Raw genomic sequence first — 16,350 nt, 5'->3', positions numbered from 1 at the left:
ACCCCAACCCTCAATTCAACCCTCCTACCCCTAACCCTAATTCTAACCCCTAACCCTAATTCTAACCCCTAACCCTACCCTAACCCCAACCCTAACCCCTTTAACCCTAATCCTCTTAACCCTAACCCCTAACTCTTTTAACCCTAACTCTAACCCCTAACCCTAACCTAACCCTCTTAACCCGAACCCCTAACCCTCGATTCAACCCTCCTAACCCTAATTCTAACCCCAATTCTAACCCCTAACCCTACCCTAACCCCTTTAACCCTAACCCTCTTAACTCTAACCCCTAACCCTCGATTCAACCCTCCTAACCCTACCCAAACCCTAATTCTAACTCCTAACTCTACCCTTAATTTTAACCCCTAACCCCAACCCTCTTAACCCTAATCCCTAACCCTAACCCTCGATTCAACCCTCATAACCCTTTCCCTAATTCTAACCCCTAACCCTAACCCTCCTAACCCTAACCCTAATTCTAACCCCTAACCCTCCTAACCCTAACCACATCACACACACCTTCCTTTCTCTCTCCGTCTCTCCCTGGAGGAAAGCTTCCACTTATCAGCAGAGGTTTCAGCAACTGAACTCAGAGATTTTCAGTCGAGTGAAGCTCAGAATAATAATATCTCAGTGTTTAGTGAAGAGGATCTGCTGCACTGAGGTCAGGCTGCTCTGCTCTTCTACACTCGGGTTGTTTGCTAGAGATTTTAGTTGGAATAGTCTGGTCCAAAACCAGTTAAATATTCAGCTGATCCGCGGTACATTAAGTTACAACTTTCACAAGATTCTGTCAGTAAAAGCTGAAAACTGGAAACTGAAATGAAAGAAGTGGAAATCCTTTAGTGCTGAAGGAGCCTGAACTAAACATCAAACATGAGCTGCATTCAGTAAAAATGTATGAAAGTCATGAAAAGATGAACTAATGTTCTGAAGTCTGAATTGTGTTACAGTTGAATGAGTATGAAGGAGGCGGGAAATCGGAAAAGAAATAAGCTTAAATTTAATCTAAAATGTTACTTTATGCGTAGAAAAGCTATAAAGAGTATATGAATAGAAACACACATCACACAGGTTCCTCCAAGACAACCAAAGAAGAAAAAGTTCCCAGTAAATAAAACATAAATGAGTGTTTTGACATCTCATTTCTCTAAAAACGTGTTTCTGTCCTGCGTCTCCAGCAGCTAAACCTGCGTTTCTGACGGAGGAAGCGGTACAGGAACCTTCAGTATTAAGTTCAGACGTGTTGATCTGCAGCACAACAAGCTGTAAACAGAACCGCGTTCCTGCACATGCTCAGTGGCGTCTGCCGTACACAGAACTACTCTCTGGAGACTGAAAACATGATGCTGAACATGTGACCCAGTGCAACAACACACACAACACTGGTTAGTAGATCAGTTCTTTGGATCCAAACATGAAGACAAATATAGAAAATCAGCGGAATGATCCTTTAATTCAACACGGCTCCACTCGGCATAATCTACCTGGTTCCTTTAGTTCCTAGTTTAGTTCTTCAGATTAAGTCCTCTGTTAGTTCCTGGAACGTTTTGGTTGAAAAGGGGCTTAAGATGTGAGGAAAAGAAGCAATTAAGGGAAATTAGATGCATTATGTCTGAAATCTGATTCTAACACGCTTCTTCCTTCACAAATATAAGATAAAAGTCGGGACGGACGCCCCCCCGACCCTGCTGAGGATGCTGCAGATGCAGGACGGGCTCCTGGGACTCGACTGTATTGTGTCTTGAGGTTTTGAAGTTAATAGAAGAGGATCGGATGCAGGACGAGGGGCGAGCAGTCGAGCTGTGATGTGATCTCCGCTGACGCTAATAGAAGATAATCACCAAACTTGGTCAAAGTTTGCTGCACTTCTCTGCAGAGCTCGCAGGACAAACAGCGACGCGTCTCCCATCACACACACGATATGATGCTGATTAAAGGCAACAATGTCAGCTGATGAGAGACATTTAACCCCGAGGATGCTGGGAGGATCTGCAGTTTTCTCTCCGCTGACGGACTCATCAGGAAGTCGCTCACGTTGCTGATTTCCTGCCACTGAATCAATCTTCTTCTTCTTCTTCTCGCTCTAATGACGCTCAGATAGAAATCCTCCCTTTTCTTCCTCACAGTAATATCATCCTCCTCCTACAGTGCAGCTGTGACCTTTGACCTCCGTACTGCTGGTTGTTGGAAAATGTAATTTATCGTACTGATTGTGTGTTTTTATCCAACTCGCTGCCTCTAATTATGGAAATTCGTCACCTCACACTGACGTCATCTGAACTGCGTCGCTTCAGCAGTGGTGCTGCTGCGGCTGCTGCTAGATGCGTAAATGTGAGTAAAGTTTGTTTTTGTTTATCTTGTGAGGACGAGCTGATAAAAACATGAACTCCAGATGTCTGAACGGTTACTGAACGTTTCCTGCTCGCTGTCCAACAGGAGCAACCAAACAGCGTAATTATTGTGTTAATGATTAGGAACCCTTGTGGAATTATACATATTTATTTACCTATTATTATTATTATTATTATTATTATTGTTGTTGTTGTTGTTATTGTGCTTTGGCCCTAGAATCATCTCACCTGTTGCTCAGGTAATCATCTGAGCACATGGTGGCACCACAACAGACACTTATTATTAGATTTATATGCTGCGGCCTCTCTGCTCTGTGTGTGTGTGTGTGTGTGTGTTGCTCCGTCAACAGACACACAGACCTGCTGCTCTCTGCTCTCTGCATCCATGACACAGAGAGCAGAGAGCAGAGTGTTTTTACACTGCTGTATCAGTAAAGGAAACTTCTAACTGCTGACTAAAGTTAATCTGAAGAGCTTTACTTTGGTGCACATAGTTCACAGGCTCATGATTCACTGATCTAAAGTTACATCCAAGACGGATGATTGATGAAAGTCTACAAAGATCAAAAGTTAAAAAAATGCATTTCAGTTTAGTTCACATGTAAAAAATAAAGAGTGTAAATGAAGAAAAAGTTGTTCTATTTGTTCACTTTTAAAGAAAAGACTGAAGCATTTTATTAAACGCAGAACTGAACGAGATTAAATGAAACTTCACTTGAACAGCTGCTGAGAGACAAAGTTACCTGCGTGTCTGTTTCCTGCTTGTTTTACTTCCTCTGACACAGATTTCTCTCATCTTCGCTCTGCTTCTTCTTCTTCTTTCTCTTCTTCTTCCTTTCCACCTCTTGCATCACATCTTTGCCTCCCTCTCAGTTTCTCTCCTTGTCCCTTTTCATCTCTGTCGGCTCCATCCTGTCCATTTTAATCTTCCTCCAGCGTCTCTGTGCTGCTGTTTGTATTAAAAACGCCAGTTGTGTTTCTTTCTGTAGATATTATTGTTTCCTGTGTGTGTGTGGTTTTCTAAAGTTAGAAGAAAAACAGCATTTCAATGCCGAGACATCAGCGTCTGAACGTAACTGAAGTGACCAGAATAGAGATGCTTTCCCCATTAATGGAGGAAGAGGAGGAAGATTTGATCCTCAGCATGAGTAACTCAGTACATTTACTCAAGTACTGCAGTTCAGTACAGTTTTGAGGTACTTGTACTTGAGTATTTCCATCTCCCTTCACCCACCTGGTCAGGCAGACGGCGTCCGGTCCGTTAGAGTCCGGTTCTGCTGGAGGAACGTTGGGTCTCTGTACAGTAAAGAGTTCAGTCTCGACCTGCTCGGCTCTGTTCTGTTGGGATTTGATGCTTTATAAATAAAACTGAATTTGTATTTGAAGTGTAATAAACTGTGAAACCATCTGAACTTTTTAAATATACTATTATATATTTATACAACATACTGCATCATTTCTACATGTTTGCAGTAATTTATATTCTGCACTTTATGCCTGAATTGCACTTCTGGTCAGATGCAAACTGCATCTGGTTGTTACGTATTTGTTCAATGTCAATAAAGTTGAATCTGATCTAAAAACCTGCAGTTTCTTTCCACTAAACTTGACAAAGACAGACGGAAACTCTTTCCTTCCACACTGAACAAACAACAAAAACTCTTTATCTGCTTTCTTATTTTTCCACTGTTGATCTCCTGAACTGTTTGCAGATGTTATGAGTCTGAGGATGCTGTTCAGCCTCTCTAATCCCAGTAAAGATTGTCCTGAAGGTCTGAAACCCGCCCTCCTCCGGATCAACAGTCTATGAAAAATCTTCACTGTTCCAGAAACAACACACGACCCCCCCCCCCACCTCGAGGCGCCGTGAAACATCGATCGGCGAGGAAAGACACATCAAAAGGAGACGGTCGAATATAAAGAGTCGTCAGCAGAGGAGAACATCACATTCAGTCTGACCTGAGATCAATACGGGGATTAAAAACGCCTGCTGGAATATTTGTGTTTGACATTGATCATGTTCACATCTGATGGACGTGTTGAAGCACAAAGAGACTCGATTTATAAAACACCAGCTGGAAATCTGAAGCTGAGAGACGTTTCGCTCTGACATGAAACAATTTGACTCTAAATGACTGACACACACACACAGTTACAGTTATCTTCTTCTCACTGCTCCATCAAACCTCTAATTATTTATGTAAACGTATCAGATTTAAAGTCATTTAAAGTGCGGCTGGTTTGTTGTTAATCGACCAAAACCTGCTAAAACTTTCCTCCAAGTGTTTCTTTAAACTCCCAAAAGCCTCCAACTTCACTCTGGATTCAAGACACGTGAGGCGAGCCCGAAGACGAAATCTCCTGTGTTTCAGTCCATCGATACAAACGCACACGCACGTATACACACACACACACATACACACACACTCACACACACACACACACACTCACACGCACACACACACACACACACACCACACACACACACTCACACGCACACACACACACACACACCACACACACACACTCACACACACGCACACACACACAGAGCAGCGAGCAGCTTGTGAAATCAGATGTGTTCCCGTCCAATCAATAACTGCAGTGTCAGGTAGCCGCCTGCTCTGCTGCGTCTCCACAACACTTCATGACCATCGATCTGCAGCCGAGGTGTCTGCTGCTTCCCTGCAGGTCGAAGCGATACGATTTTCATATTTGTGTGTCGGGGAAGGAGTTGTTTTAATCCTGGAGGAGCTGCAGCCTCCTCGTCTGTAAATATCATCAGTTATAAACTCTGAAATGTTTTCTCTCTCCTGCAGCTGCAGCACAGACTAAATAACCACTTCATGCAGTCGTCCTAACGGCTGCACGAGTGCATTTATGTTCACATCTGTCTGGCTGCAGCGGCTCGTAATGAGTCTGAGAGCAGATGAGAAGAAGATCATCAGTTAACCTCAGAGGTTAAACCTGAAACCTGTAGCTGCTGCAGGTGGAGCTAGATGATGCTTGTGATGCTTGTGATGCTCGTGATGCTTGTGATGCTTGTGATGCTTGTGATGCTCGTGATGCTCGTAATGCTCGTGATGCTTGTGACGCTTGTGACGCTTGTGATGTTTGTGATGCTCGGGACGCTCGTGACGCCTGTGATGCTCGTGACACTTGTGACGCTTGTGATGCTTGTGATGCTCGTGACGTTCGTGATGCTTGTGATGGTTGTGACGCTTGTGATGTTTGTGATGCTCGGGACGCTCGTGACGCCTGTGATGCTCGTGATACTTGTGACGCTTGTGATGCTTGTGATGCTCGTGACGTTTGTGATGCTCGTGACGCTTGTGACGCTTGTGATGTTTGTGATGCTCGGGACGCTCGTGACGCCTGTGATGCTCGTGACACTTGTGACGCTCGTGATGGTTGTGATGCTCGTGACGCTCATAATGCTCGTGACGCTCGTGATGCTTGTGATGCTCGGGATGCTCGTGACGCTTGTGATGCTTGTGATGCTCGTGATGCTCGGGATGCTCGTGACGCTTGTGATGCTCGTGACGCTCATAATGCTCGTGACGCTCGTGATGCTTGTGATGTTTGTAATGCTCGTGACGCTCGTGATGCTTGTGATGTTTGTAATGCTCGTGACGCTCGTGATGCTTGTGATGCTTGTGATGTTTGTGATGCTCGGGACGCTCGTGATGCTTGTGACGCTCGTGATGCTTGTGATGCTTGTGATGTTTGTGATGCTCGGGACGCTCGTGATGCTTGTGATGCTTGTGATGTTTGTAATGCTCGTGACGCTCGTGATGCTTGTGATGCTTGTGATGTTTGTGATGCTCGGGACGCTCGTGACGCCTGTGATGCTTGTGACACTTGTGACGCCTGTGATGCTTGTGATGCTCGTAATGCTTGTGATGCTCGTGACGTTCGTGATACTCGTGATGGTTGTGATGCTCGTGACGCTCATAATGCTCGTGACGCTCGTGATGCTTGTGATGTTTGTGATGCTCGGGATGCTCGTGACGCTTGTGATGCTCGTGACGCTCATAATGCTCGTGACGCTCGTGATGCTTGTGACGCTTGTGATGCTCGTGATGCTCGGGACGCTTGTGATGCTTGTGACGCTTGTGATGCTCGTGATGCTCCGGACGCTCGTGATGCTTGTGACGCTTGTGATGCTCGTGACGCTCATAATGCTCGTGACGCTCGTGATGCTTGTGACGCTTGTGATGCTCGTGATGCTCGGGACGCTCGTGATGCTTGTGACGCTTGTGATGCTCGTGATGCTCCGGACGCTCGTGATGCTTGTGACGCTTGTGATGCTCGTGACCCTTGTGATGCTCGTGATGCTCGGGACGCTTGTGATGCTCGTGACGCTTGTGATGCTCGTGATGCTCGGGACGCTTGTGATGCTTGTGATGCTTGTGACGCTTGTGATGCTTGTGATGCTCAGGACGCTTGTGACGCTTGTGATGCTTGTGATGCTCAGGACGCTTGTGATGCTCGGGACGCTTGTGATGCTCGGGACGCTTGTGATGCTCAGGACGCTTGTGATGCTTGTGATGCTTGTGACGCTTGTGATGCTTGTGATGCTCAGGACGCTTGTGATGCTCGGCTGTGTGATTTGCAGATCAGTGACTGAGAAGCTGTCTGCCGCAGTCACGACTAAAACTGTTCCTCAGCACCATCTCTGAGTTTCATCTCATCTTCTGACTTTGTCTTAAACTCCAGAAAGAAAACAGCGAACTTGTGCAACGTGTTTGTAGTGAGAAATATTATTATATATTATAATAATCCTCTTCATCAGGTTTTATTCCTCGCATCAGTCTCCACTCAGACTTGATTTAATGAACATTGTCTGTTTTGGTGCAGAAACAGGAAGCATTTCAGCAGGTTGCAGATTAATTTTCTGTGTATTTCCTCATTAAATATCAATATAATTTGGTGATTATGAACAATCTGTAACACTGGGAGGAAAAGCACTGCAATCATGGACAACACTGAAATGTTTGTTTGTTCAAACATCAAATAACATTTCAGATTCTAGAGGAGATAACAAAGTTTCCAAAGACATAAGAAAAGATTTCAGGCTGAACTTTGAGGAAACGTGTCTAAAATGATGCAGCAGACATATAAAATATTGCAATCTGATGAAACGCTGCAGTCATTAAAAACACAGTTTGAATGTTTCACTCATATCCTGCAGCTTCCATGAGGAGCAGCACGAAGACAAACTGATGATGAGTCTCTTTCAGCAAAGCTTTATAACAACAGATTTATAGCAGCAGAGTGCACGTTGACATGCATTTTAACATTTGTTCCCATTATGTTCCCCCATCCATCCTTTTACTTTGGCTGCCGGTGTGGAAGGCATCACGGATCTACATCTCAGATATACGAGCCTTCGCTCGCCGCGGCAGATATACGAGCTGAGCCGTCAGAACTTTATTAGCTGTCAGATTGATGACGGCTGAGAGGAATTAGAGAGAGGAAGAGGAAGTGACACGTACTTGAAACCAGGCGCCATGTTGGCACAACTTCCCGTCCGCAGCCAGATGCAGTACGGGTCACGAGACGCCAGACAGGCCCTGCAGAGAGAGAGAAGAGGGAAGCTCGTTAAAGAACAACGATGAGATGAAAACAGGAAGAAGAGAGAAAGAAAGAAGAGAAACAGACGACAGACAGATGGAAAGAAGCAGCGAGCTGACCTGTGTGTGTGTGTATAGCGTGTGTGTGTGTGTTATATTATATTTGTGTTATGTTATATTATGTGGAGTCATGTGACCTCACATGAGGATCTCAGCAGTCGAGTCATCCTCAGATTTTACATTATTATAGTAAATAACAGATAATTGTATTCAAGTGCGTCTGCGTTTCACTGCTGCACAACCAGCTGCCAGTTGTGGATAAATGAAGTAATTGATTGATAGATTGATTGATTTGTCACATCTTCTCAGTCAAACATCTTTGTTAAAGTTTTATTGGTGATGAAGTGAGACGCAGCTGCTGGAGCCTCTGTTCATCTGTGCAGCTGGCGTTCATTCACTCGCTAATTAAAACCAGTCTGATTAGCGTGTGTGTGTGTGTGTGTGTGTGTGTGTGTGTGTGTGTGTGTGTGTGTGTGTATCTCCAGTGATGAATGAGCTCTAATTTGGGCAGTGAGCTGCTCTAATGACGTCTATAAACGAGCTCCCTTTTGTTCATATTTAACTATTCAGACTCGGCTTCCCCGTTTCCCCTCCAGCTCGCCGCTTCTACACAATATTGATTGTGTTGCTAAATTAAGCTCCACATTTTAATGTTTAAAAAGATTCCCCCCATTCTCATACTAGTTTGCCAGAATTAAATAAATGATGGTGTTTTAATGACTTCTGGTGCTGCTCGATTCAGAAAAGTCAAGTTTCTTCTGCTTTATTTAGTTTGACTGATGCAGTTTGAGTTTTCTTACTGTTTGCAGGCTCCGTGTTGCGAGCAGCGGCTGAGCGGCACTCTGATGACGCAGCTGGTGAACGCTACGAACAAGGCATGATGGTCCTTATCCAGCTCCAAGCCCAGAACCCTCCTGTCCTCCTGACCCTGAACGTTACACCTGCACACACAGACAGGAGCAGAGTATTATTATGGATATCACATGTTTGAGACCAGCACTAGAAGATTCTACCCTCCTCTTACTTGGACGGGTTGTAGACGTCGATGTCTTCCAGCAGTTTGGATCCGAAGCTGTCGTTGGGATGCGTGCTGGCCAAAACCTTCAGGACTCGGCCGTCGTCTGAGCCCAGGAACATCACGGTCCGGTCCTTGTAGGGACCGGCTGAAACGTCCACCACGATCTGGGTCAGCTTGGACCTGAGAGGGAGAAAGACAGAATATGAAATCCTGTTTTAAAACCTTTAAAGGCCTCATATTCTGCTTTTAGTGGTTTCCTGTTATTTATTTCCTGATGTCGGATGTTGAGGTGAACGTCTGTAGAAATGCTGCCTGCAAGTCAAAAGTCAGGGCTTCAATCTGCTCTGACGCTGCATTTGCAATGTTTTCTTTTACTGTCATAACCATAAACATGCGTCTGTTCTGTAGCCTTGGTTGCTAAGGTGGTTGCTAAGGCGGTTGCTAAGGTGTTTCCATGTGTTGTTCAGCTCCAACATGTTCGGATGGATTTGAGAAGTTGACATTTGGAGTAAAGAAGGAGAAGAAGAAGTGAAATCCTGCTACTATAGTTTGTTTACGTAGCCTCCGGAGCCGGAGGAAGCTTCCTGAAGCTGACCAATCAGAACAGAGAGGGCTCATCAGGAGGCGGGGCCTTAAAGAGACAGGAGCTAAAACGGCCTGTTTCAGACAGAGGCTGAACTGAGGGGCTGCATAAAGGACCAGTAGAAGATCAATAAGCAGTTTTAAATTGGAAATCATACAAAGATATTCCAGTAGAGCCCCAGAATATAAATATAGAGCTGGACATGTGCTGAATATGTGGCTGCATGTGTAATCAAAACTAAGTCTCAATAAAAACAGACCCTCTTCCTCTTAAATTAGCCCCAATGAAGACGGAGGCGCTGCTGACTGAACAGCCTCCTGTAGCTGAAATGATTCGATGGTTAATGGTTTGCCAGTTTTCCATGACAGTAAACTCAACATGTTTGTGACTGTTGCTCAGACAAAACAAGTCATCTGAACATGTTCACTTGAGAGAATAATGACTGAACAATCAACAGATTATCAGTCATCCTACGACGGACCAATACGACCCGTCAGAGACTGTAGATGTATGTGGTCTCTGTGAGGACGAGTCCCTCAGACTGATGTTATCTAACAGTGAGAGGATCTCTGCATCATTATCTGGGTCAGCTCAGGCCTTTCTGGAGAGGACGCTAATTCATACGTGGAATTAAGAGTCTGATTCTTGTTCCAGACTAGTAATTACAATCCATCAGAAACTCATCTGAAACCTGCAGACGCAGATTAAAGAAGGTTTTTAGAGCAGCGAGGCAGACGCACAGAGAGGGAAGCGTTTCCTGTCGACCGCCGACTAATCAAAGATGATTCCAACGATTATCTTCAGGCTTCAGTTCACATTCACTTTATCTCTGACCTCACAGTTCTTCTTCTACACTTTAGGCTCATGTGAATATTTCAGTGATGAAAAGTAACTAAATACATTTACTCAAATACTGCAGTATTTCCATGTGATGCTACTTTATACTTCCGACCCCTAGGTTGGGAACCACTGGACTAAACTAGCTAACTGTATATAAAGTAGTGTAAACTAGCTCCACCTCCAGCAGCTACAACAGTAACATGCTGCTCTAACACTGATGCTTCACTATTAATAATCTAATGATGTCATATATAATAATATATCAGTCAGAGGGACCAAACCACTACTTTTACTGCAATACTTTAACTACATCAAGCTCATAATACTTATGTACTTTTACTGCAATACTTTAACTACATCAAGCTCATAATACTTATGTACTTTTACTGCAATACTTTAACTACATCAAGCTCATAATACTTATGTACTTTTACTGCAATACTTTAACTACATCAAGCTCATAATACTTATGTACTTTTACTGCAATACTTTAACTACATCAAGCTCATAATACTTATGTACTTTTACTGCAATACTTTAACTACATCAAGCTCATAATACTTATGTACTTTTACTGCAATACTTTAACTACATCAAGCTCATAATACTTATGTACTTTTACTGCAGTACTTCTTCCACTGCTGGTGGTTATTGATTAAAACAAATCCTATTCTTGAACTTGAGATCAGATTAACGGCTACATTTAGATGCTAAAACAGTTTTTAAACTCTCAGTATTGCAGAGTGAGATAACGTCGTCTTTTATCAGCCACGCTGGCAGTGAGGAGATTGAAGATAATTCTACTGTTGCATCTTGTAAGTCAGTGTGTTCAGGAGTGTAATTATCCATCAGAGAGCAGCAGAGCACAGAGGAAGAACAAAGTCTTTTTCTATTACAAGTACATTTTTATCATCCTCCATAAATCAAGTTGACACAAACAAGACTAGATCAAAACCTCGTATGTGTCTGAACCACTGATGGTCAGTGTGTTACAGGGACAGTCAGCGGTCGTGTCTATAATGTGAATTCCTGAATATTAAATGTTCATCTGTAGTTTTCTGTAGTGGTCCCAGTAATATTTGCTGGTAAAGTGAACTGAAGTAGCATCACATGACTGGTTAAGCTACGAAACTTTCGACTCATATCTTGGGATGTTTGATTTGAAAGACAACTTTTAATTTGAATTATAACTATTGTAATTATGTGTTAACTCCTCCTGCTTTCCTCTGCTTCTATCTGTGGATGTCTGTATGATCTCATCCATATGTTTATGTAGGATTAGCATGCTAGGCTAACAGTCTTTATATCCGCGCTGTGAGAACACACAAACACTGTAAACACACCTGTCACCTGCCCAGCACAGTGCTGTTAAACCAGAAACACCACAGCTACACCTTATTTTTATACAGTCTACAGGCTACACACAGCACAGCTACGCTAATAATGCTAGCCATGCTAACTAGCTGCTAGCTGCCGTGTAGGCTGGTAAGATCTGTGTATCTGTGGGTTGCTGCTCCTGTCAGTGTCTCTGTGTATCTGTGGGTTGCTGCTCCTGTCAGTGTCTCTGTGTATCTGTGGGTTGCTGCTCCTGTCGGTGTCTCTGTGTATCTGTGGGTTGCTGCTCCTGTCAGTGTCTCTGTGTATCTGTGGGTTGCTGCTCCTGTCAGTGTCTCTGTGTATCTGTGGGTTGCTGCTCCTGTCAGTGTCAGAGCCTCCGTGTGAGACACGTCGTTGGTAAATGTGTGTTTTAAACCTGCGGTCTGAGTCCTGCTGACAGAGAGCAGCGCTCGGGGCTCCGCTGTAAACGCCCCTGAGGATGTAACACAAACTGCTCCTGCTGATTCATTTTGAAAGAGCAACGGCCAATAGGGAAACTCCAACACTGGGCCAGCCGACCAATGGTGTAGCTTCATCACTCAGACATTCGGGGTTATAGTGCTGCAGATATCCTGCATGTGTGTTATCTCCTACTTACCTGCTGGACGTCCTGGTGAAGCAGGGCCGGTCGTTGACGGAGGGAACGGCTTCGTCCATCAGCGGATACGACTTGATAAACGTCAGCATCTCGTCTGGAAATTGAACAGATGACTTGTATTCTGCGGCCGGACCGTCGCCTGCACACGTACCAGGTCTGCAGGAAACAAAGCAAACAAAGACATTTCAGATCTGTTCTCGTTTAAATGCTGCTGTAAACTCTTAAACGTGTCCCACAGGATCTCACCTCGGCCGGGGAACCTGCTCGTCAGGTACCGGAGTCCAGGACGAGTCGCTGGTCCGCTGCTCCTTAAACTTCCCATTAAAGACTTTCTCTATGTCGTCCATGTAGAAAGCACAAACCGCAGAGCCGGGGATGCTGCAGAGACACACAGAGCCACGTTCAACCAGCTTCAATAATTCTGTCTTGACATTTGGAAAAGAGACTCTGATACTGCATGAATGCCAAGAAAGCTCAGTCCAAACCCTAAAACCTGAACTGACATCGACTCAATAAACCAAAACTGAAACTAAATCAAACAAACTTCCTCCCAAGACTCCAAAACCCTGAAAACTTTTAAATTAAAACCCTTGAAATGTGATGAAAGCCGCAGAGCTCTGTGCTGTATCTCTGACTCACAGTACATTCAGACATTACATCATCCAGACTGTATGAGTGTGAACACACACGTACAACATACAGACACATGTGAGTCTATCTATGGAGCAGGAAGTACAGCAGGAATACAAACATCCTCTAACACCTCAGTCTTTATGGTCCTGAATAAAGACGGAGAAGCAGAATCATCCAGTATTTAGAAAGACTTACACAAAACATATTTAAAACATATCAGTGCAAACAAATTCAAACAGGTAAATAAGAACAAGTTTAGTGAATAAATGATGTCATACAGGAAACATGTGACTAAACGTCCCTGAAGCTTCCGCCCCGCTGCAGAGACCAAACATGGCGGCAGACGTTTCTCTGCGTCTGTATCACTGACGCAGAGCTGCTATCAAAACGCCTCCATCAGCAGGAAGTGATGTCACGTTTCCATGGCTTCAGCTGTGTTCATCACATCTTCTGTTTCTGCTTTACTGCAGCAGAATCAGAATCAGCACCAACTGTTCACTGCTAATATTCACTAAACAAACATTCATCCACAGTTTCTTTCATCGACTTTCTGAAATTTCAGTTAAAATGTGTTTTGACGTTTGGACGGAAAGCTGACGGCTGCAGCTCAGACGCAGGAAGACTGTGGATGAAGAGTCTGCAATCACCTCAACACCTGGATGATCAAAACCCACCAAATAATCTCATGAGGATGAAACCAAGCCGCCTGGTTTTCTGATGGTATGAAAGATGGTCTGATGGTTTGACAGAAGAAGAAGAAGAAGAAGAAGAAGTGAGTGTTCACCTGTTGGCCTGAGTGGTGAAAACTCCGACTACAGCAGGTCTCTGGTTGATCTGCAGCACGTTGGTGAGAGACTGAAGCACGTCGAAGTAGAAGAAGGAATCTCCAGGAACCGAACAGTTCAGACGAGCCTGAACAGACACGAGGTCAGAGGTCAGAGGTCAGAGGTCAGAGTGAGTCTGGATATACAAACATTACAGACTCAGTGGAAAACGACTTCCAGAGTTGATTATTTCAGAAGAGTCACCTTGAGGAAGGAGGTCCAGTATCTCTCCAGGACTCTGGGAGATCCGCCGTTATCGTTCTTACAGACGCGAGCGACCCGAGAAAACACCACCTGCAGAGAGAAGCAGGTTCACACGACTCGTGTAACAACATCACACTTAGTTTCACTGTCGGGCTGCTGAAAGACACCACAATGTTTTAATCACATCATCTTATTGTTCTCTAAAACTAAATGAGTTACTTAAAGGATCATTCTGCTGATGTTTGGATCCAAACCAACATTGAACTGATCTACTGGTCCAGAGGTTTGGATCTGCAGTACAACAACCTGTAAACAGAGAAGCGCTCCTGCACATGCTCAGTAGCGTCTGCTGTACACAGAACTGCTCTCTGGAGACTTATATGGACGTCACACAAATATAAAACGTCAGCGGACTTTACTTCTGGATGGAGACGTTGACAGAGAGACAGGCGTACCTTGCCCAGGGCGGTGTACTCCACGGCGATCTCACTGAGGAAGAAGTAGACGTAGTTACCGTAGTCGATGGCGTGCAGGAAGTGCGGCTCTGCAGAGACGGAGAAGAACACGGTGTTAAAACTCTCCTCACATCTCTTCTCTCAACACGTCCCAGCAGTTATCGGGTGATAAAAGGTTGTTATTTCATTTTCTCCGCCTGCTTCGCCCACTTTTACTTTATAGTTATTTTTCCCAGGATGCCTTTCAAACGCCAGACAGGAAATATGAGCCTGTTGGTTTATACGACCGCTGAGTTTCATCAAACTGGGTTTTAGGATCTGTGGAAGCAAAGAATCTCAATAATGATCTTATATATAGATCAATAAGACTGAATATCTAAATCATGTTTTACTTCCATTTGACTGTTTGACAATTAATGTTTAAAAGCACATTTATTGATTATTAATCATTTAATTAATCAATGAATCTATAAAATGTCTGCTGAAAATATCCCGTCATGTGACCCACCCTGAACACGTCATGTGACCCACCCTGAACGCGTCATGTGACCCACCCTGAACGCGTCATGTGACTGACCCTGAACGCGTCATGTGACCCACCCTGAACGCGTCATGTGACTGACCCTGAACGCATCATGTGACTGACCCTGAACGCATCATGTGACTGACCCTGAACATGTCATGTGACCCACCCTGAACATGTCATGTGACCCACCCTGAACGCGTCATGTGACTGACCCTGAACGCATCATGTGACCGACCCTGAACGCATCATGTGACCGACCCTGAACATGTCATGTGACCCACCCTGAACGCGTCATGTGACCGACCCTGAACGCGTCATGTGACCGACCCTGAACGCGTCATGTGACTGACCCTGAACGCATCATGTGACCGACCCTGAACGCATCATGTGACCGACCCTGAACGCATCATGTGACTGACCCTGAACGCGTCATGTGACCTACCTCGGAGCCACTTGGAGTCGTATTTGACGGTCCTGAGGACGGGTCGGCCGTCTCCGAGGCTCCTGTAGATGACAGCGTCGCTGGCCAGGAAGTCCGTCATGGTGGCCGAGTAGAAATCTCCTCCTGAGAGACGCAGACGAGATTCTGTTACTGAACCACATGTTCGTTTCAACGTTTCTGTAGTTTTGCTGTTGTTATATTTATTACTTCTAATCTAAAACAAACACTGATCTCTTGTGAATATGCAGATGATTCACATCACTTTTAATGTTCATGTTCACTCACTTCCTGTTTCGCTCCATATTTCCCATCTTCACATCCACGTATTAATCACTTTTAAATGTCTTTTTGGTGAGTTTTCATTAGTTCCTCCTCATTTCAACTATGTAATTAGACACTAATTATAGGTCAAATACAGACATTGTTTAATTAATAAACTTCCAAATAATCACTTCTGATGAAACTCATGTAAGCGTGTCACACATCAGCATATGAGGTTGTTCCTGTCAGAGAAACGTCCTGTAACCTTGAACGCAACACAGCTTTAAATCACTGAGAACAACTAATATACTGATATATCAACAGCCTGTAATGAGTCAGAACTTATAAACTAAACCAGCTGAACACTTGCTTCTGTTTCTTCTTATAATTTGCATCATCAGTTCTGTAAACATGTTAAATAACGAATCACTCACCAGCAAACAGTCCCACGTTGGACTGAACCGACTCGAAGGGACATCGAGCCTGACCGACCACCTCCTCCCCGACCTGCTCCAGACCCGTCATCTGAGAGGAGGAGGAGGAGGAGGAGGAGGAGGAAGAGGAGGAGGAGGAAGAGGAGGAGGAGCAGGAGGAAGAAG

At 44.4% G+C, this 16,350-nt stretch overlaps 1 protein-coding gene across 2 annotated transcripts in view; it reads right to left on the bottom strand.

The window, feature by feature from the left end:
• Positions 1–16,350, bottom strand: part of LOC122969999 (semaphorin-6D-like) — a 140,169-nt gene that overhangs the window by 33,414 nt on the left and 90,405 nt on the right. For both annotated transcript variants that reach the window (XM_044336071.1, XM_044336072.1), the window contains exons 9-18: positions 16,186–16,276; positions 15,491–15,613; positions 14,523–14,611; positions 14,068–14,157; positions 13,824–13,951; positions 12,653–12,784; positions 12,407–12,562; positions 9,015–9,188; positions 8,791–8,931; positions 7,853–7,930 (exon numbers count right to left, since the gene is read on the bottom strand). In XM_044336071.1, the coding sequence (XP_044192006.1) occupies positions 7,853–7,930; positions 8,791–8,931; positions 9,015–9,188; positions 12,407–12,562; positions 12,653–12,784; positions 13,824–13,951; positions 14,068–14,157; positions 14,523–14,611; positions 15,491–15,613; positions 16,186–16,276 (1,202 nt within the window). The remainder of the gene's footprint in view (positions 1–7,852; positions 7,931–8,790; positions 8,932–9,014; positions 9,189–12,406; positions 12,563–12,652; positions 12,785–13,823; positions 13,952–14,067; positions 14,158–14,522; positions 14,612–15,490; positions 15,614–16,185; positions 16,277–16,350) is intronic.

This window comes from Thunnus albacares, chromosome 19, assembly GCF_914725855.1.
Source record: "Thunnus albacares chromosome 19, fThuAlb1.1, whole genome shotgun sequence".
Lineage (NCBI taxonomy): Eukaryota > Metazoa > Chordata > Actinopteri > Scombriformes > Scombridae > Thunnus > Thunnus albacares.
Note: the sequence above shows the minus strand (reverse complement) of the source record. Positions and strands in the feature narration are given on the sequence as shown.